This window comes from Zeugodacus cucurbitae, chromosome 2 (genome assembly GCF_028554725.1).
Source record: "Zeugodacus cucurbitae isolate PBARC_wt_2022May chromosome 2, idZeuCucr1.2, whole genome shotgun sequence".
Classification (NCBI taxonomy): Eukaryota; Metazoa; Arthropoda; class Insecta; order Diptera; family Tephritidae; genus Zeugodacus; species Zeugodacus cucurbitae.
Window position 1 is genome coordinate 76,739,910 of NC_071667.1, and position 23,236 is coordinate 76,763,145.

The following is a 23,236-nucleotide window of genomic DNA, read 5'->3' on the forward strand; positions in this document are numbered from 1 at the left end:
TTACTGGAGTGGTAAAAAGCATTGACTATGACTTCGTGGCTATGTCTTCTTCTGAAATTTTTATATAGACCTCAGCCATACCAACGCCATCTGCCACACGATTTTATTATGCTTAATTTAGACGTTTGTCGAAGTACATATACGAACTTACATACACATATCTCTGTATATAGTCGTTTAATATATTTGACTTCATTTTGTAAATGGCAACAATTCTTTTAGCCTCACGAAACCACATTTATTTTCCACTTTTTTTCGCATCACTTTTGACAGTGATTCCTCCACTGCTATGACTTGAGTTCTTCAGCAATCAAACAGTTGGCGGCTCTGAAAGGAAGCCACATGGCTGTCGTTGGATGGGGAAGAAGTGTACGAGCACGAGTGTCGCACCCACACTTAAAGCTTTCATGGAGTTCTTTTCTTTGGGGGTTCTTTTGCCGTTCATGATTAATTTAGGTGATTTGCGAACTCCGTTTGCTCTTCTTCTTTGTTTTCATGTGCTTCGTTTTTATTTAATTTTAGTACCAGTTTGTCATTGATCACGTTTCAGCGCCCCGCCCCATACTACGGTACTCGCGTCTTGTTTGGAGTATTTGATTAACTTGATTTGACATTTGTCGAATTGACAGTTAACATGTCAACTTGTTTACAAGCAACAAATCGATTGGCGACTTGGAGAGAGATTTTTTCACAATTGCTCTTGGTATTTTTTTCACATCACCACTTTCTTGTGCTGCAAGTTCGCTTATTAGAATTAGTTTAATTATTTATATTAATGTATGTTGCTGAGTTAAAGTAAATTTGTAGAACACGCAACCAGGCAAATCGGTGACCGAAAGCACCATTTTGTTGGTTTTATGTTTCGTGTGATTTCAATTGCCTTCAGTTTTAATGCTTTGCTATTTCATTAATAAATACATAAGTGTATATGTACATACATACATATGTATATATGTATTTGTATTAATGCAATTAAGTTAGGCTGTCGCTTATGCCATAAAAGTTAATTTCACAAAGTGAACAAGGACAGATTAGTATTTTATTTAACATTTCTATTATCAATTTACAAGCGTAAATATCGACAATTAAAAAGTAATATTAAGCTCATTAGCATATTGAGTGGGTAAATTTATTTTTAAATCTATTAGCCGAACTCGTTAAAGCTTTCGATAGCGTTAAAACTATATTAATGCGCTGGCATATATACGACATTTACTTACTTATATAAGTATCTATATGCATATACAGAAATAAATATGTATATTTAAGCAAATATATAGTCAGGCTATTTGATTTTATTCGTTCATTATATGCAATCTAAAAGGTCTCTTCTTAATAGATGGACTAGGTAAAACTTTGAGAAATTTTCGAAAAAGTGAAAGTAAAAAAAAAAAATATAGTAAAAATTTGGCCTCAAAAAAACGCAGTAAAGCGATGACTGAACTTAACTTCCATACTGTTTATGAGCTAAAACAATAATTTGAAATGAAAAACTCCAAAATTCCAAATCCAAATTATTAAAAATGTTTCTAATGAATTCCTTGAGATGTTTCTTATGATTGAAAAGTGAGTTCGCGGGTTCGCGGATCGTAAACGGCCGATCCTAAGGCATCATTAGACTCCTTGTGCTCGCAAGTAATACCCAATTAAACACTCTTTAGCAACTTTAACACTCGATTTGTTAAACTTTCTGAGCTTTCCCACCAAAGCTTTCAATTTTTTTTTTCAGATTCTAGTATTAGAATATATGATTTCTTAGTTTTGTTTTATTTTTTACGTTTAACAATCTAACTTTTTAAAATTAAATAAATCTTTACTTTCTACCACAGAAGTTTTCCTATTACATAAAAAAAGTTCGGCACTTGAAAGAGGTAAATGATTCTATATGGATATTTTCAAGTAATTTTTGACTTTCAAATCTTAACATAATTTTCAAAAGCTTATCAAAAAAAGTTGCTTAAAAAGCTTTATAGTTGCAAAAAGCAAATTGTTGAGTTAAGGAGATAAATGATTCAGTATGTAAGCTTTTAAAGCATTTTAGAAGAGCTTTAAATTATAAATTTAAAATATTTTAGAGTAGTTTCAAAAGTTTGTGAAAAAAAGTTACTCAATAAAAGCTCCTCAAAAGATTAACTTATTTCATTATTTGTCCCTGCAGCAATTGATATTGAAATTCAGTCAAACACATTTAAGAATATATGAAATTGATATTGACATTAACAATACATTAAAGTAATTTGTAATAGATTTTTAAGTACGTCATTTAAATAATAACTGTTTATTTTAAAAATATGTTTTTTTTATAATAATTACATGCTGCTGACAATTTTAATTAGAATTGCGCATTTGCTATAGAAAAATATGAAATTCCATGAATTTTAATAACCTAAAATTTATATGCAATTAATTTTTGTCCATAATTATTAACTAATTATGTCAATCAAGCGCGCATGCACGTGTGTTATACTCATACATACATTTGAATTTAGTTAACTAACGCTGATATGCAAGCCATGCAGCACACAAGCAAGTATTTGCGGTTATTTATTTCTTTAATTGAAAAGTTAATTTGTTTACAAAAAGCGCACATTTGTATATATGTAGGTGTGTATATACGAAGCAGCAAACGAAAACTTTGTAATATGCATTCAACACGCCAACTTTTGCATACCAAACCGGGCAATTAGTTTGGCCATATGTATGTATGTGTATGTGTGTATGTGTGCTGCCACTATTCAGTGAATCGAGAAATTTGTATGGCGATTAATTGAAAGCACAGGCAATTTATTTTCAGCTATCATTTCAATATCTCGATTTGTTGTGATTTACTCGTGCCAATTCGCAGTTTCGCTCGACGTTTGCATGTTGAACACACTTAATTCAGTCAGTCAACAAATGGAATATATATGTATGAGTGTGTGTGTAATTGTAGTAAATAAGGCGGTAAGTAACAGTTATATAGAAATATATATTAAAATACTTGGTGACACATGCAAAGTAAAAGTCCAGTTAAATTTGCTTTCATTTGCTAGAAAAAATATACATATAATGGACGTTGCATGCAACACTGGCTGGGGCTTGATGACAGCTGTCAACGTTAACTGCTTTTAGTAAATGTACAATCTAATGATTTCGGCAGCACAAAAAGTGAACAGAGAAAAAAACACCTCTAATCAAATGCAAACAGTGAATTTATCGCGGAATTCAAAGCAACTCTGCCGGGTGCCCGGCGCATAATGGCGCACACAAAAGAAATTAATGAGCTACAAATTAAGCACGAGTTGTCCAAGGGGAAAAATTACTGAAATGCGCAATGAGCGGAGAGTGACACGAAAGAATAGTAATAAAAAACAAACAAAATAAATTACAAAAAAAAAGTAAAAAAAAAATGGAAAAAAAATTACAAACAAAAATGAAAAAAATGGAAAAAAATACAACAAAAAATGGTAAAAAAAACTGTCCACCATTGTAATCAGCGGCCATTTCCTATGTAAATGCGACGATTGAGTGAACACTGGCCATTAAAATGTTAATGTGTTTGCTTGGCGCATTAGGCGCTGCCATTACAGTTAGAGTTGCCGCCGACAAACGTGAGTATAATTATTTAATTTTGTTATATATTTCATGTAATTATTTAACTAATAACCAACAGTGACTGATCGATGGCTTTCAACACAAAAAAAATCTTTTGGAAATAAAAAGGACCCCCCAAAATTACTGGTTGTTGTTGTTGTTATGCTAAATGCCTAAACGTGCGCCCGCCTTTGGCATTAAGCACTATATGTCTTAAACTAATATAAATAATTTAGTATTTTCGTAAGCGTTGATTGCACTATGTAAGCGCTAAGCGTTGATGTAACCAGGCTTTTAACATTAAAATAGAAAAACACAAAATTACACCAACAACATGTTGGCCGCCATTTATAAGCCCTTTTTGTTACTTTTTTCCATGCACTTCCCTTCACAAGTTTATAACTGTGTATTTTTGAGGGTTGAAAATTGTAGCGTTGAAAGTTATAACTACCCTCCACCTACTTACCCACACGCCCACAATGAAAATTGTACACAAATTTGTACTCACTTTCAAGGAACGCACTTTTTACAGCTACATAGAGTTACCCCCTAACTACCGTAGATGAAGTGGGTAAAAAGCGGTCTGCTTCACGAAATTGAAATGTGGCATTGTTCGTTGCACGTTTAATGTGTTCATGAATTTTTAAGCTTCTTATTTTCATTTTACACTTTTTTATATCATACGCGTACATAATAAATAACGGTACTTATTTAAACTGCGCTTGCATACATATGTACATTCATTGACAGCAAAGTTTGCGGCCTCTGTTGCCAAAAGGTATATATTTGTTAGAAAAAAATAACAAGAATGCTATTTTCGGCTTTTTTCGAAAAAGTTTTAAAGTGTTTTTTGGTTGAAGAAACGTCAATGCACTTTTAAGTGAATCTTTCCTCGATTTTTCTTGATTTTTTTTTTTTAAATTTTTCGGAGCTTTTGAGAGATACATAGTATAAAAGCGGGTCTATTCGCCACTTCTCTAGTTCTCCTGTTTCAACTCGCTTATCAAAGAATTAACTGTGAAATCCACAACAAACTTCTAGAAGAATTCATCATAAGATATTATGTGGATATCTCATTAAAGTGGTATAATGGCTTGTTATTATATCCCCTTTTGATTATGCAAATTTAAGTAGTTTATACCAGTTGTTTGTTCGATTGGCAGATCTCCAAATTTTGACGAAATTTGGATATAAATATGATCCATGAAAAATACATTTCGTATAAACTTGAATAGTCAAATGCTAATACCAAAAGTATGAGTTCCATGTCTGGTTCTACTGAAGGTTTAAGGAATACATTTTCTGGAGCCTTTGGCATATTTTAGCACCATGAGTTAGATAATAAGCTTTATTAATGTTCCAGAAAATTGCTAATTTTCTGTCCATTCACATATAGTCTATTCATAGGTTTTTTAGTGGTCCGAACCCGTTTTCTCAATTACAAAAACATAGTATGTGGTCATAATTTCAACATCAGAATAAAAATCCGTTTTTTTAAGATGCTATGTTTGGCCAGTACTTCTCTATACCATGGAAACATCAACTCTCAAAAATCGCAAATATCAAGAAGCTAGATCTTTTCGAAATATGGCTTCTTAGAAGAATTCTATAAGTTCCACAGAATAGTAAAGTTGTAAGAAGAGTGAACCGCAATAGAGAGTTAGAGACAAGAAAATAATCCTATCCAGTACAAATTCTAAGGAACTCTAAATAAAAGCTCCTGCAATTAATTACACAGCCACTCAAAAAGGGGTCTTACTATGTTTACCTTTCAGATCAGGGATTTGACATAATTTTGAAAAACCAACACCGAATTCGTAATCCAAGTAGCGAGTATTCAGCGAATCCGATGAATTTTTAATAACTCTATCATTGGGGATTATTGTTTTTTTTTTGCGGTATCAAAACCCTGATCTGATGAGGTTAAATGGACATCGCATTCGGATTCAGCGACCCAAAAAACATAAGGCACAAATAGTAAGACCACGAGGTCATATAAAACATTTTTTATGTGGCTGTGTTATCAAAGAAGACATAGAAGAAAAATGGGTTATTGGCTGGAAACAAGTTCCATGACTTCGAAACATTCGACTATATACAGGATTCAAATGGAAAGGAAAGCATTTCACAAAATTGTAATGAAACTATTATATATACGTATGTACGTTCTTTAATATATATATATATATGTAATTTTATAACACCACTCACCTCCATTTCGTGCGACGATTCTGGAACCAGGTCTTCACTTGGGCATCGGTCATCTTGAGACCGCGCGCCAATGCCGCACGCTCGGCGGACGCCAAATATTTTTGCTTGTGGAAACGTTTCTCCAATTCGGCCACTTGTATGCGTGTAAAGGATGTCCGGGGCTTTTTCCGCTTTGGTGGTGTACGATTCTGATATGGATGGCCGATACGACGGGTGATGGGAAAAGCAGCTGCAAGCAGAACAAAAAACAAAACGAAACGCACATAAATTGTTGTCTTTAATAAAGTTATAAAAATATTTAAGAATCCGCACACAATTATGTGTATTTAAGTGAAAGGGCACGCAATTGAGTAGACTTTGTCATACGCAGTTATTGCCGAAGCGTGTGATTGTGTGGCGACCACCGTCGACCGTCGGTGGCGTCTAAGCAATCGGGCAGCGAACTCAACTCAATTTAATTGTAGGGTTTCAGTTTTCAAGCAATTTGTAAAGCAATAAATTCTTAGAGATAACAAGCAATTTCCGATATTTACTTCCGGCACAAAGTGTGTGTGCGTGTGTGTGCGTCGGTCAGTAAATGTACCTGTCCACCGTTGCTACTCATCATCGGCGCGAATGTGCTACAACAAAGTACGATGTTATTGTATCAATTATCCTGCGTATACCTGCTGTGAAATCAATTAGACACTTCAAAATGACCGCGCCCCGAAACAGCGAGCATGCAACCAGACTAATGCCACTTTAAACTCATACATACATACAGCTATACTTGTACATTGATGTGATCCTAATTGCTGTTGTTATCCTAAATTTGACTTATCAGTCATACTTAAATAGTTGGAGTGTGTTGCGTGTACGCGCTGGAAGAGGTGAGCCTAAAGACCTGTACATCTGACAGACGTTCTTGTCATTTAACTTTTTCATTCATAAAATTGTGAAATTTGTTCTTCAACTTTCTTAGCAGTGAAGTAGCGCCGGCGCAATGCAATTAAGTTTTTTTGTATTAATTTTAATAGTGTTTAAATGCGTCAAAATTGTCTGAGTGAGGATCGTCAACCGAAAGTAAGATTCTATTTTTTTGTTGCAATAATTATGTGCATAATTGATGAATTTTTAGGAGTCAACGTTTTGTATACTCAAAAGTAGTACATAGTAATATAGAGATGTTATAAAGACGGTTTTTGGAAGAGTTTTCTTAGAGGCTTAGCTCAGCACAACTGCAATAAGATAGATATTCAAAAAGAAAAAAGAAAGAAGAAAAAATGTATATATGTATATATGTATATAAATCATATTTTGCAAACTAATGTCAGACTCATACTTAAACAATAAATATCGGAATGGATAAAAACTGTTGCTAAAGCACTACTCATTTAGCTCAAGCTTTAGCATGGATTTTGGCATTGAAGAAAAAAAATTTTCCATCAATTTATGGGGAAAAAAATTTGAAAACGTGTCCGGGTTTCAACAATTACTTCTTGAGTATTTCAAAAATGGATAAATATTTAAACCTAAGAGTTCCCTATCAAATGTCTATAATTGTACCTAAAATTTAGTTCCATAGTTTCCGTGTGATTTAGGCAATAAAATACGAAAACTTAACAGTTCTAATAAATTATGTAATTTAGTTCTATTTAAATTCTCCGGTTACATAGGCGGACCTATGTAATGTCATGGGAACGTTATACATATATAGGCATCTAGTTCTCCGATATTGCTCTACTATTCGAGTTGGTATTGGCTTTGTACTTATGATTATCCTCACAAAATTCACAGTTGCGTTGGCTCTAGACATTCCTAAGACTTGGTCAGGATATACATTATACAATTTCCAATCACGATATAGTCCACTCTACGGCAAAATCAACTTTTTATTAGTATTGGACTATTGGACTCGAGAGATTGAGCCATTGATTGAGTAAAAAATAATGTCTCCCTTTTTCGAAGTTATACCTCTGACAGACGGCGGCGTTAATTCGGATTAAATACTTTAATCGGGGATTCGAGATACAGTATACTCTCGAAAAGTAAATTCTCAGAAAGTAAATAATCGCGGAAAAGTTAATCACCTTTAAGATTACACATGCATCTCGAAAAAGTAAAAAAAAATTTAATTTACTTTTCAGAGAGTGTGATAAAAAATTCGAAACGAAGCAAGCAGCGTTTTTTACGATGTTGCAAAAACACTTACTCTCTTGTTTATCGCGTCTTTTTAGTAAATAAACTCTCCTACTTGATCCCAAAATACCAATAGATTTACTTTTCGAGAGTATACTGTACTTTAATTCGAGAGTTATCTCAGTTAACACCGTAAGCTAATTATACTATTATATATTAAATGGGAGAATCCTCAAAATTTTAGAGAGTTAATGGGAGTTCGTGGCATTTTCGTTGGCAACATTGTTAAACATGGCCGCTTTTAACCTATTGTGAATGGAAATATGAGTATATATATAATAACGTATTTATGTATATTTTTTTAGTAATTAGTGATTTTGTACTAATTGTGCGGCTAACAACCGCAATATTTGCTTTCTATCAAATTTTATTTTACCAAAATGAAAATATTATTGCCAATCAGCTGTTAATGGGAGTTTATAACTCGATTTTCTGCCGTCTGTTACCTACAAATTTGGAACTTATTAAAAGTGCAGTTAATCGGGGTTAACTCTGCCGTCTGTCTAGGCTATTAGCCTTCAAAATCGAATATTTCGAAATTCGGAATTGGACTTACTGAAAATATCATTGTTATTTATAATTAGTAAGTTACAAAAAAAAAAAAAAATGAAAATATGGGCATACATAAGGTCTTCAAAAAATTAATATTTTAAAACTATTGGCAAATATTACCTTATAATAAAGAGGTGAAAATACATTTTTTAATAAATATAAAAATTAATGTATTTAGAAAGTAAAACCACATTTCCTTCAACTTCTACAATCAAATCATTTAAAAAGTATATTTTATATGCAAAAATCGAATATTTGAATAGGAAACATTTCTATTTTACACTTTATGACCCACCCACCTATCCACAAATAAATTTTTGACTACGATTTCTCGATAGATTTTATGTGCCCGTTCAAGCCATAAATCCAACGAATTCTTTTACAACTCACAGTTGAAGCACGTGATCACGTGTTAAACTGACAAATCGCATAGCTTATTGATGCTTTCTACCAAAGCACACATAAAAAATGGCGAAGTCAAAGCGCTACTCATTTTTTAAACGCCGTCGAAATAATTTCAAATTTTATACGTTGTTTATGTTTCGACGTTGGAACATAAATTTGCCAGCAATCAATATGCTGAGAGTTTACCACCAATCCAAAATTCACACGTGACTGTACATGAGTCCATATATACGAGTATGTAGTGCTGTTGTCTATGCTTTGGGCTGTATTTTTGGTAATATCAATTGCAGTAAAAGCCATTTATCGCACCGCAAACGCTACACATCATAAGCACATGATTTGCCATGCAACCGCATCACATACAACAACACTTTATATGGCATACTTGACACGTTAACCCCAACACCAACCCCATCTCAACAACTCAGCCCCAAAAATCTAGGTGTGTCGATGCTGTGAATGTTAACCGATTTTACGAGTATGGCAGCCACAATTGGCAGTGAAAATGGCTTCGATTCTGAGAGAGGAGTGTGCAGGCTTGTAAATCCAATGTAAACCACGTAAGCATAATTTTATAGGCCCACCATTTAAAATAACGACTTATATAGCTGTAAAAGTGTTATATTCGGTTATATGTGTTCCTGTAACCCACATGAGTTCTCATGAGTCGGGGTTGCTTGTGAATAACGGTGGTTTGGAGGCGATTGAATTTGAATATGTATATCAGCAAAGCGCTGAAAATAAATGTACAACAACAACAATATATAGAAACATATATGTATGTAAACAAATAACTCGAGTTGGTGCTTAACAGTAGTAACAGCTCACTTGTGGGTGGCGCCGCCTAACGCCTTTGAAACATATACATATGTAAAACATTTTCAATCTTGCCACAGCTCAGCGGATTTACATAAGCACATTTTTATTTATTTTTTGCCCCACAACCAAACGCTTTTAAATAATCCAAAGGGGATATGAAATTTTATGATATCAAGCGAGTGCTTGAGTATTCTCGGTACACAAGGAGGTAGTTCCTTTCTTAAGCGGCACTCTCTGCGCCGTTTCCTTGCTCTTTTCCAATGTGTAGTAGTGCCGCTTGGCGTTGGCGTCTAAAGCACAAGACGAATAATGCGAAAAGCTTTTAACATGCATTATTTATGCGGAAAACCGACGGCACATGAAAGCACGAGTGAGAAGGGTATTCATATGTATGTGTGTATATTTATTCCATGTCTTGCGACGACCTTTCGAAATTCGTAAATAGACCCAGCATAGTTAGTAGTTGAACTTGATTTAGATAAATTGAAAAATAGCTAAGTTATGATTTTTGTGGTTTCACAAGCAGCAGCGGCGCTACGAAGTCCTTTCAAGCTTAAGAAACTTGCTAAGAATTCGGAAAAGTTTTGCTTTCATAATATTTAACGTCTGTTTAACCATCGATTTTACGTTTATGAAAGTACTTAAGCAAATTGCTTCCTGCATATGCCGTTATGCTGCATAGAAGTCATTTATAATGGTCGCTTTTATGAAAATAAGTCCGATTGAAAAGTTTTCGTAATAAATTAAAAGTCATTAAATAATCAAAGGGGTCAGATTGTAGGATTTTCGAAGCTTAAATTTGTGTAAATATTTATTTTGGATGTACGTATGTATGCATGTACAAAAAGGTAAGCCCTAAAAAAATTATGTATTCAAATAATATCGTAAGTGTTTAAATTTCGTATTTAAGTTTACCAGGCGGGTGGAAACTTGTATTCTATTCATAACGGTAGTTTGGGGAAGTTATAGACAAATTTCGTAAATGTTTGATACTGCACATATCTATGTTCCCTTAGAATGCTTACATTTTATCGGTAAAACCTATTCTTGAAAATTTATACTTTGAAAATGTACGAAGTGTGTTCAAAATATAACGGGAATTTTCGTTTTTTGAAAAAAAATTCTTTCGGTTACATTAATGTTGCTGCTTTCCAAATATTCCCTATTCGATATAATACACTTATGACAGCGCTTCTTCTAATCGTCGAAATACTTCGCAAACTCGATTTTTGGGATAGCCTTTGGCTCCTTCAGTGATTTCTCATATGGTTGTAAATCGACAGCCCGTTAAAGTTCTAGCATAATAAATGGGAAAAAATCACAGGGAGTCATTTCTGGTGAATATGGAAGGAATATATAAAAATCCGTCTAACCTTATGGAATCACAGGTATTGCTATATTTCATCGAGATTTGGTATCAAATTTTTCTATGTTAAGAAATTAAATTATATTAAGAAATTAATTAATTAATTAAAATCTGTTCAATTAATAATTTTTTTAATTTTAGATGAATATAATCAATATTATAGGGTCCAAAATAGGTTTCGAAATCTTTCTAAAACTATACAGTTATATATTAAATACGTAGAAATTCCGTTAAATGAAAATTTTCGCTGTTCTTCTGATACTGAAACTGTAGAAAAAGTTGATTTTATAGCTAGCAAGAATAAATATTAGTTGAGATTGATTAATTGGTTTATTGAATATGAAGTTTCACGCAAAAGGGAGTAATACGACTTCCCAGTTTACTATTTATGAAACATATATTTCTAGTAAACATTGGAAATCTAACCAAATCGGCTACAAAGTTAATGAAGACTCTCTATCTTTCAAAGACCTTGTTTGTTGTGTTCTGATTCCAATTAGATAATTTACAATGAAGAATGAAATGCTGGTATTTCGGGCTTAGAAGGGGTTTCTCCATCTTTATGTAAATGTACGAGCATATATTGATCTACATTCTTCCATTTGTCTCTCCTTTACCAAATCATGTCCAACACTTGTTTCTATTTTTGTATTTCACAAAAACGTTTCAAGTCTCCCCAGTCTATCAACATCTATATGCATATATGTACATACACTCACATTATTTGAAAACGAAGGTGCAGCCACTGCGATGTGTGTCGCCACTCTAACCACTTCCGAACTGTTACTCAATTACGGTTAACGACTGTCGCATAGCGGCGCTAAATATGCATAAAGTCCTATCGTTAAACGGTTCAGAAACGGCTTTAGGCAGCCATAAATCATCGCAAGCATAAGGACAGAGATGAGGTCGCGAACAGGCCAAGCCATGAAATGTTGCCACCATGGTTGCGCTAATGCGGGGTAACGACTGAAAGAAGTCAATTTAGAGAAAAAGCCAAGGCGCCACCTTATCAGCGAAGACAAAGAGCACAACAAGCGACAACGTAAATTTCTGATAAAAGTGTAAGAATTAATAAGCACAATAACGGCCAGGCGACGCGGCGCGAAGCGAGCAATGCGAGAGCGCGCGGCAGTGAGGAAGCGAGGGCCAGAAGACGCGGTTGAAAAGATATAAAATTGAATATTTTCTTGTTTATAAAAATGTATAATCGAATTGCTGCCAGTATGTGAGTGTATGTAAATATGTATGTGTGGCGTTGACGCATAAGATTTGAGCGAAGACCCGATGGAGCAGGTAATAAAAAGGTGCAGGCGGAAATGTAGCAACACTGGCTACGCGGCTACCAGCCGATGTTTTAGTAATTAATAAAATTAAAAGCTTAACAGAGACATACAGCTCGCATATATCGGTTTGCACTTAAATGTGTATCAACTAGCGGCTTTTGCGCATGCGTGGACCGTCACAATTTGCATGGATAAGAGGAATACGCCGACAAACAGGCGCGCAGCATTGCGGAAAGCGCGCGCATAAAGGGCCCCAACAAAAATCTTGCTGTCTGTCTTCCGATATGTAGAAGTGTTTGCGCTTCGATTTCAAAGTCATTTCGAGCGACTGTGACCGCCCAACGCGTAATTAATTCCTTCTACTCGAAATTAAAAAGTCATGTAAACCACCTCATTAAAATAACGAAAAGTCCACCGTCAGTCAACGAGCGGCATTGCTGACTGCTGACTGACCGCACCGAACAGTGCCAAAATCGAATACTTCAAGCGGTGCTTTGAAAGTGTGTGCGAAAACGGTGAGTGTCGGCAGCTTAGCCGACAAACGGTGTCTCTACGGTTCGTCCGTCGGTGACACGCATTTAAATTGATCTGCTAAGTGGTGGACTAAACAGGTCAAATGCTCTCGAATATTGCTTTTCGACTTTTTTTTGCTTTGGGATTTTGATTTGGGGTTTTCAGCTGCTTGAGAAGTTTAGTAGGTGTGTTGGAACGTTTAGTGGGAACGAGTGTTGTTTCAGATAATGAAGGGAACCGGTTCTTATGGAGGAATTAAGCGTGTATAGAATTTGTACTATTTCTAAAGATCTTGATTTTAGATATTCTTACTGTCGTAAAAATTTCAAGAAACTTTTTGTCGGATCCCAAAACGTCTTGAATAAACTAAAGCTTCTTGAATAAGTTTGGAATGGAACTTCTTATATATTTTCTTCCGAATCCGAAGTTCTATAATAAATTTTTTTGCAGTTAATTGTCGGTTGATTGTCATTTGATCGATCGTTTTGAATAGCTTATATAAAAATTTCGGATTAAATGCGCTAATCCATGCATAATTTGGATAATCGAACTGGAAAAATAATTTATATTAATGGAAAATATATTCAAAGATGAGTCTTGGAAAGCTCTGCAAATGCGTAGTGACTCCGAAAAGGAATAAAGTCGATGCTGTTGCCACATAATCGTCTCTTGGTGTCCATATTGTATGATTATAATTATCGTCGATAGTTACAAATCCAAGAATATTTAGAAGCAATGTAGACAAACTCGTTCCTATTTAAGTGTACTTAAATGTTCAGCTTACTAGGTTTCAAAGAGCATTAATTTTGGTTTTATTTGAAAAAAATTAGGTTAGAACTGTTAGGTGATTTAGGATATTTAATTATGCAACAATTTGAAAGTCTTTCTTTACGATCTTGTACTGTTTTAGGGATCCAGAATCTTTCAGTAACATCTTTAACCATATAATAAAAACTGAGCACTAAAATATTGAAGGAAATATCAAACTATAACCTACATGATATAACAATTACAAAATTAATGAATTAATATCAAAAATGAAGAGGAAAACCTTTGAAAATTTCAACGAAAAACCACTTCTTACCCGTTTTTGCATGGGTTTAGAATTCTTAATGCAATTAAAGTAAAACATAGAAGCTAACGGAACACCCTTTTTATTTTAATTACACATGGTAACACAAATCTTCACTGTTCATACGAAAGAATGGCAAAATATAAACAAATTAGCAAAGCAAAGCTTGGTTCGAGCCACACTTGAACATTATAACCAGCGGAAACGAAATCGGATATTCTTGAAAATGAATACTTAACGCGCACAATCATCTTCAGGAACCTTGATTTGATCATACATATACAAATATATATGTACACAGGCAGTAACAGGCCTCCCAAAGTAGCAAGTGCTAGTGTGTGGCAGCAACAAGTACTTCTGGGCGGCGAACTCATCCTCGCACTCATGGACTCAATGGGCGATAGTGTGTTATGTTTAGTTGTGAACGTTTGAAGGCGAACATGCTTTTACACTTTAGCCATTTAAATTTGCAACTATTAAAAAACAACAACAACAGCAACAACTACATATGTACATATAAGCGCGCAGATCACGCGCCTCCATCAAAGTCTTCAGCATCTGAGCATACGTAAGAACAGTAGCAACAATGATAATCAGTTCAGGAGTCCAGCCATAGCGCATGCCCATGTGTGCCACTGCAAGCTGGGTGACACGTTGCCACCATTTAGTGTGCCCACCGCTGAACACGAAGCCCCCCGTTGGCAAATGCGTGTGCCCGCGTACGTGCAACTTCAACGCACATCCTTTTTCAAAAAACACTTGCCATGTATTTTGTTGTTGTTAGTGTATATTTTGTGCCTTTTCGTTGTTGTTGTTGTTGTTGCTTTCACTGCAACACTCGTTTGCAAGATCGATGTGGCACGCATTCTTAAAGTGTGCGTGCTTTGTGGCCATCATGTTATTGCTACTGCATTGCATCTTCCATTGTTGTTGTTCGTGACGCTGAGGGCGGCAATGTGTTATTGCTGCTGAAAACAGTAGCTTTTTGCCGTTTTCGGTGATTTGTTATGCTACTCCCACTTTAGTTGTTGTTGTTATTTTATTGTAAGAGTTTTGTTGTTGTTGCTGTAGCCAAACGATGTGCTATTTTCATACTCGTATATGTATGTTTATGTTGATACCTTTAGTATATTGCATTAGCTGCGTCTTCTTAGAAAAGTCATCTTTTTTGACAACTTTGTAGGCTGGCAACATTGCCTTCGCCACTCACCAAACAAGCTTCATTGCTGGCTAGTAATGTGATAATTGAATGCAATTCATTTGTCAAATTCCAACCGGTGGTCTTGCCAGCGCGGAAAAAGCTTTTACGCCAAGGCACTGATAAGACAGGAATTCATAAGAGCCCATGAGCTCTGCTCGAGCGCTGGCTGCGTTGATTAATGTTGACGTCTTCACAACACTCATGCAAAGTATTTGAAATGTGAACACTGGAATATTTCCAGCAATGCTTCAATGATAGTTTTCGAGACGGATGTAGCCTTACTTATATAAATGTTCTGAATGAAGAGATGTTTTGGAACTGGATATACTCATACATAATAATTTCGTAGTATAATATTAACTTGCTCCTCCAGCAAGATTCATCTTGCTCAACCTACCAGAGAGGTGAGGCTTGTAAGACGGACATAAGTTGAAAAAATTATATGAAAATAGCCGGGATGGAATCATTCAAACTTTTTTCTACTGTCTACGATTTCGAAGACTGATGTGGAAACATCCTTCGTTAAACTTTGGGAATTGACTGAATTTGATATTAACCGCCTTTGTGACAGACTCTAAGCTCTGCGACTCTTCTGATTTGTTCTAGGAATTCTTTGGTATCGCAAAAGACTTCCACAACTGTAACAAGTGGAATTCTTCGTGACCTTGAATACAAAGATCAGCCTAACCAGGATCTTGTCCAAACTGCCTTTACTTCTGGTGTTCTGACTAAACAAATTTAGATTTGGGGATATTTTTGATATAAGATGAAACTAAAAATATCGCTTTCTTTAACATTGGGTCATAAATGGATTTTTTCATTAAAATTAATTTATTCGGTACAAAAAATAATCCCAAATTTTTTGGTTCCCAATATTGAGTTCCCATTATTTTGTTGCAATTTCACGAGTACATCAGTTAATCCGTTTTGGACTTCTCCCTCACCAAAACATCACTTTAACGGTACTTTTTATTTAATTGATGAAGTGCATTCTCCCGAACAACCGCGCACATAACTAACCCCCATAAGAGTTTGACACAATTCCGATTAACAACAACATGGTCAATCCATAAATGTGGCTTTTACTAGACGCCCCACAGCGCTTACAATGTTCTGCCGCCCAATAAGTTTGGCGAGTACAAAACGACCAATGCTACCAAAGATTTTGATGGATCATTAAATGGTAAGAATTTAAATGCAGCACACTCGTGTGTAAAGCAGAAACAGCAGCAGTAGCCGACGCAGCGGCAGTTAAACGGAAGCTCTTTTGTTGGTACTCATGTTTTTGGTGGTTATTAAATAATATTTATTGTTTTTGTTGTTATTTGGTATTTTGTACCAACTCACCTGCCAATCTGTCCTTGACCGCTTGATGTGCCAGTGCGGCATGATGTAACGGCGGCAGCGCCCAGGTTAATGGTGTCCGTTGCGGCGGTACACGCAGTACATGTCCGGCGGCGGCTGCCGCTGCGGCGGTCGGATACAAGTGCGGATATGTGTAGAGTGCTGTGGCGCCGCCGTACGTCGAGGTGGCTATGCTTGTGGCCAACTTGTACGCGGCTAAGTCATGTTCGCTCTGTATTATGTCTTTTTCAGGACTTTGTTTGTTGTTGTTTTCGAAGGGTTTCGACAGCAGGCGCGATATGCTAAAGGGTAAATTCTCACTGGATGACGAGCGTGTTTGCTCCGATTGCACGGATTCACTGAAATGAGAGAGGAATTGAAGGTTTATTTGAAAATGGATGGATATGCGAGATAATAATGATAATAATAATTTGTATGCGAAAAAAAAAATTTTATTAAGGGGTGGGCTAGGGTGTTCTCTTCTTTTAGAACTGGGATCTTAGATTCGGAAATGTATTCTATGTCAGATATAACTTCCGAATTTAGATACTGCTTACCAAAGGGTCATCGTTATTAGGAAGTACAAGAGTCGGGATAGGAATCAAGTAGTAGATAAGGGAATGCATAGTCGCTAGATAATAAGAAGTATGATGTACTAAATTGCCATGGACCCGGCTTTTTTAACAAAATTTCCTTCATCTCTATAAAACTCTTACTTGCTAGAGTTGAGATAAATATTTTAATATTTTAAATTATTTATTTAAATATTTTGGAAGATCTATTAAATTGTTAGAGACTAATCACATCAAAATCTTTATGAAACTGAAGAAAAATCGTCGAATTGAATGAAAAAAAGTTTATTTACGTGGTCACAGTACTTCGTAAACGAGAGATTTTGGGTTGACATAATCTTGATGGGGTGTAACCTATTCTCGATGAGCTATATTTTCAAAACTCTCCTATGAAGGTTTGGAACATCCCATAATTATATAAAAATTTTTAATATTTAAAATATCGATCTATAAACTTTAAAATTTATTAAAAGTCCCTCACATTCTCGTATGAAGCTCGATATGCACAGACGATTTTCGAAGAATTAAAAAAAAATGTAATTAAAGAAGTGTCCATCAAGGACAAAACGCCTCTTCGCGTCTCAAAATCAAAATTTTGACATAATTTATAAAAGAACACGCAAATTATGGATTTCAAGCATTTTGGTATAAACAAAATTTTTGTGCCAAAACCTTGTCGCATTCAAAGAGTCACGCAAACTATTTCGAACTGTGTTGTTGTTGTGCTATTTTTATTAAGTCTGTCATCGGCTGCTGCTGGACAATCACAAAATTCACACGAATATTTGCTTTTAAACGCGCGTTTTCATGTTCTTGTTTCGCACCAGTTTTATGCGATTGACTTTGGTTGATTTGGTTTTTGTTGTGATTTTTTGTTGTTGTTCTGTATACCATTGATATTGCTAATGCGATTGCCGACTGTCGACTGCTCGCTGTTAACATTGTTGTCCGTCCAACGTCACATTCGCATGTCTAATCGAAAACGGCGCTATGTCGTGCCTTGCGTGGGCCCCCAGTCTCCTTTCGATGCTTAATTAATAAATGCGAGTGTTGCGAGTATACGCGTTGCAGTCTATTTGGATATTGGATTAAACTACCTTTCATATTCGTGTTCTTATCAGTGACACTTTGTAAAACTCATTAATTTAAAATGGAAATCAAATATGTACCACTCATTATAAATGGGAGGTAGACATACATATATATTTATGTATGTACATATGTATATTAAAGCATATGTACAAATTTGTTCGTTAAAGTATGAATTACACGTTGGGAAACAAGGTAATTCAATTCAACGCGGCAGGAGTTGCTTGCACTTCAGTGAAATGGGCCGAGGCAAGCTAAGGGGCCCTAAAAGGACGTTAGAGAGCTATTTAAAAAAGTAATTGTTTGGTATAAAATATATTTTGAAATAAAATATAAATATTTTCAGTTTTTTTTCAGACATAAAAATGGTTTCTTTCTTTCACACGATTTTGAGTGATTTTCCATCTAACAAAAAAAAAAAATGTGAATATTCCAACCATTATTTTTAATGGAAACTTTTTAAATCGCCATTGCGTAAAAAATTGTCTAAAAGCGACTTTTACTGATTTATTGCGTCTAAATCCGGCCCTGATTATTCTTAACCCCATTAACACGTATGGAGAATGCCAAACACGTATCGTTTAGTTTAAGTGGTCACGATTGTTTCATATTTTGCTTTGCTCTTGAGGGCAATTTGTTGATTTCACAAGCTGTTATCTTGCTAAAATTAAATTGACAACACCATTTCTGTATACATGTTGGAGTATTCTGAAAGGAATGTAAATTTGTTGAGATTTTGAAGGTGTCACGGGCCATATGAGCACCGAAGAAAACTCAAAGGGTTAAAATTTTAATTTATTATTTTGAAAAAGCCAATGTGATCAAATTTTTAAATTTGGATTTGAGACAGAAGCATTAAAATGCAATTGTTTTCTCAAAAATAATAATTAATAGCCATTTTGTATTGTATCTGATTTAAGAAAATTTCGTAAGACTACTCGAGCAGTTTTTAAAAAAATATGGTGGGTAATCCTTGAACTTGTTGTAAAGCAATACACTATACTTTGTGACTGAGCTCGGAAACCTTCCAAAGCTCACAAGTAAGTTCACAATCTTTCTAAAATGAAAAATATTAATAACAGAAAAGGAAAACTTACATAGTACCCCCTACTCTCTTCCCTCTCTTAACAAAATATCATTTAAATTCTGGAATTATATTTTTATTTTTTCCATTAAAAATTATAAAATTTTGTTGATACTAAAATTCCTATTCTCCTCAATTTCTTACTCCCCAGTAGAGTCAACCAAGCAAACGCCCTCAAAAGAAGCACTCAACGCTTCACTTAGTAGTAGAAACGGTGCCCCACATAATTATAACCATTATCTACCGTTAATATAAATACTCGTCGCCTTGAATGCGAAGTTGGCATAACTAGAAAAGTTGGTCGTTTTGCTTTGTTGCTTTTTTTGTTCACAGCTTATTAATTTTTCTTTCTCATCGCATTTTGTCTTGTTCGCATTTGTCTAATTTGTTAGTAAATTTACAAATTATACAGCGTTTATTAACTTTTTTAAATTGTTGAGCAATTTGTAAGCATTTGACTAACATAATTTCGCCATTAGGCGCTTGTCAGTTATAGTTTGTGTGATTATATTATATTTAATATCAGGTCTTGTAGGTGTAAAAGTGAATAATTAAAGAACTAATAATGAGCTTGCTCTATGAAATTGATTTTGAGGTAACTATTTATAGAATTCATAACTTTCTGTAGGAATTTGGAGCAATTGAGTGTGATCTCTTGCAGAATTTATGAATATTTTTATTTTATATAAAATATTTTTTGTTGTTTTTGTTGTATATATTTAAAACTAGATATAATTAACTAATAGTATCAACACGATTTCCCAGTTGCTTCAATTTCTTTTTTGTCTTCTTTAGTTTTGAATAATAAATAAGATTCAAGATCTGATCAGGTTTTTGAAAATAGTTTCCTAATTAAAATCTTAAAATCTTAAAATCTTCATTGGCAAATACATTAAAAATTGTTGTTGAGTCCAACTAAATAATAGTTATATTTTTTATTCTCTCTAATCTTCAGAATTCTACAAATGCTCTAAATAATCGACGCATTCTTCATTCTAATTCCTTTAAGCCGTCTTCATAGTTCTGATTTTCTGTTTAAAAATGTGACGGGCAGCAAGAGTTAAAGAATAGAATTTCTCATTAGAGACTCAAAGAGAGAAGATAGTTTCCTAACTTTTTGCACGTTACCAAACTCCTGCTGAGGCAGTTAACGTGTCGGAATGCAAGGGCTTAGACGTGCAGTAAGTAAGTCAATCTTTAACTGTTTTATAACGAATTCTTTAGATTTGAGGTTCTTTGAACATTGGCAATGGCGAATACCGCATACGATGGAACGATCAGCACATAGTTCAGCGAGTAAAAAGACAATGGCTGCGCTGGCTAAGTCATTTTGTCCGAATGGACGAAAGCACTCCAGCTTTGAAAGTGTTCGATACAGTACCCGCTGTTGGAAGCAAAGGAAGACCCTCCACTACGGAAAGACCAGGTATAGAAGGACCTGACTTTTCTTGGTATTACCAATTGACGCTAAACTGCCAAGAGGAAGAATGAATGGCGCCCTGTTGTAAACTCGGGCGCATAAGGGGTGCCAACGACAGTTAAGAAGAAGTAGAGGTCTGGCTGTATTCTAACGGAGTCAAAACAATACGCGCCTCCATGGAAAGAACGCTTGCTTACCATGTCGTGGCTATATTCTTATTGCGGCACACTTTTTATGTTCCCCAGTAATAGTATATCAAGAACTTAAACCTTACAAGCCAATCTACTTTAGTCTCAATTTGACTTGAATGTTTACCGAATGGTTTTATGACTTCAACTCCTCTAAGTATTATTTTACAAACGGACTTAGAACTATGTATGCATATGTACAGATCCATCACATTGGTGTCTTACATTTATGTACTAATAATATCTAACCTATAAAGAGGTTTTCCTTTTGAATAATTTAAGGTCTTTAAAGGTATATAGAAGAACACTACCTCAGTGGAGTTTCCATTTCATCATAGCAACTGCCACCTTCCATATCTACTTCGGAACCGCTGCCGCAGGATATACGCGAGTCTGAGTCCACATCGACATGGATCTCTTGCTCATCCTCCATTTCATCACGCTCCTCATCGTCGTGTTCGTGTGTTGATGACATGGTGATTTGTTGTGGCGCCAATTTAATGGGAATTACACGGAAACACAAAGCACTACACTTATTATATATACTTGGAAGAGATTATAAAACGCGTATAACTTTGAGAAGGGAAGTTTTAATTGATTTTCAAAAAAATTTAAACTGCTAACGGTATTGCATATATTTTTAAAGTAAATATTTAGTTTTCTTTTTTCTACTATTTAACACACACTTTTATTGCTTTTTATTTGTTTTTGTTTTTTTTTTTTTGGTCTTTCACACAATATTGCCACTTAATTTAGTTAAAACTCGACACAACTTTCAATGGAACGCGTCACTGCGAGCGCTTCAAACGCTTTTGAACTTATGCTGATATGCTGTATGGCCAAAAATTGCCGTGCCCTCGTTCAACTCGTGGAGCATGTATGAGACGCTGACAAAAAGCGCTGTCAACGCCAATTGCACAAATATGTCGCGGGGTAACGCACACCCACACACACAAACGGAACTTCTTAATATATGTATGTATGTATGCGTGTTCTTAATCCGTTATTGCCGTTGAGTAGGCGAGCAGCGAGCAGCGCGCAAATTAACTTGAACGGGAACGGGTAAATAGTTGTTATGAGATGTGATTTTGTGCGAGCGCACGCGAGTCTCGATTATTGCAACCGCACCAGAGCAGCAGCAGCAGCTTAATAATAAAACGTTCCGCTTTTTGATTCTCCGCCAGTACCCAACGTAGAGCATGGAAGCAGCAGCAGTAATAATAACAACGCCGCCGCCACCACCACCAACAACATCAACACAAGCGACGTATCGACTCACCCCAGGCACCGGCGAATAGTGCGATTGCCATGTTGTTGTTGCTGTGTTGTGTTCTGCTGTTAGTGGCACCAGTAGCGGCTCGTTATACCAGTTTTACGGCTTCCTTCCTGCTGTGTGTTGCCAGAGCTCGTTAGCAAGTAAATATACACAACGTTCCGCCCTAACCTACGCTAATAGTGCTACAACAACAACAACTCGCCTGTGAATGAGTACCTTTTTAATGTGCACATTATTACTAACACTAACAACAACAGCAACAAAAAACATTTGCAATAAGCACCGCCCCTTTTTCATATACCGTTTCTAAAGGCAATGAAGTCACACTGCGTCAGAATCGACGGCCTACAGCAGCGGCGGCGTGAGCACCATGAAAACCAGTTCTCATTGTAACTTCACATACATTTCGTTCAAACTTGGCAGCACTGCATGCACTTGCTGTCACTTACTACACCACACACATTCGCACGAACCTCTGCTGTTGGCCGGCCGCAGCTCGCATGCAACAATGGAGGCGGAGTCAAGCGCACAATTGCTGCGTTGTCATTGGCACAGCGCATGCGTCGGCATTTTTTGTTTTTGTGCCATCGCTTTGTTGTGCATACAATTTGTTGTAGTTGTGCAATTTCATGGAGTCGCTTATTTGACTAAAGGCCCCCTGCCCTCACAAGCTGTAAGCTATTTAGTAGCAGTCGCAAGTGTTTTGTGTGTGTATTCAATGCTATTATGGTGAGCAACAAAGAACAACAACAATGCAGCTGGTATTAGCGACGTTTTAAACGAAAAACGTTTTGCTTTTGTGTTCGGTTGATATTTATTTTCTTGTTGTTGGTTGGCGTTCTTTTTTTGTTGTTTTTGATATCTTTGATTTGCTGTTTAGAGGAAATCGTTAAATTGTGGCAAGCGCAAATGTGGCATATTAATAGAACAATTGGCAATGAGAGTACGAGCAATACAAAAACGACAAAAGCAATAGCAACAGCAACAACAACAATGTGCTGTTAATTTTACGTTATTGAATATGTCAAAAGCGAAAATAGAACATAACCATCAGCGAAATGAATGTACAATGAACGAGCGTGAAGGA

At 35.5% G+C, this 23,236-nt stretch overlaps 1 protein-coding gene across 1 annotated transcript in view; it reads right to left on the minus strand.

Moving 5' to 3' along the window:
• LOC105211302 (T-cell leukemia homeobox protein 3) overlaps positions 1–22,715 on the minus strand; it is a 31,854-nt gene extending 9,139 nt beyond the window's left edge. The window contains exons 1-3 of the mRNA XM_011182652.3: positions 21,185–22,715; positions 16,524–16,879; positions 5,785–6,013 (exon numbers count right to left, since the gene is read on the minus strand). Of these exons, the coding sequence (XP_011180954.1) occupies positions 5,785–6,013; positions 16,524–16,879; positions 21,185–21,348 (749 nt within the window). The 5' untranslated portion in view covers positions 21,349–22,715. The remainder of the gene's footprint in view (positions 1–5,784; positions 6,014–16,523; positions 16,880–21,184) is intronic.
• Between the last annotated feature and the right edge of the window lie 521 nt (positions 22,716–23,236).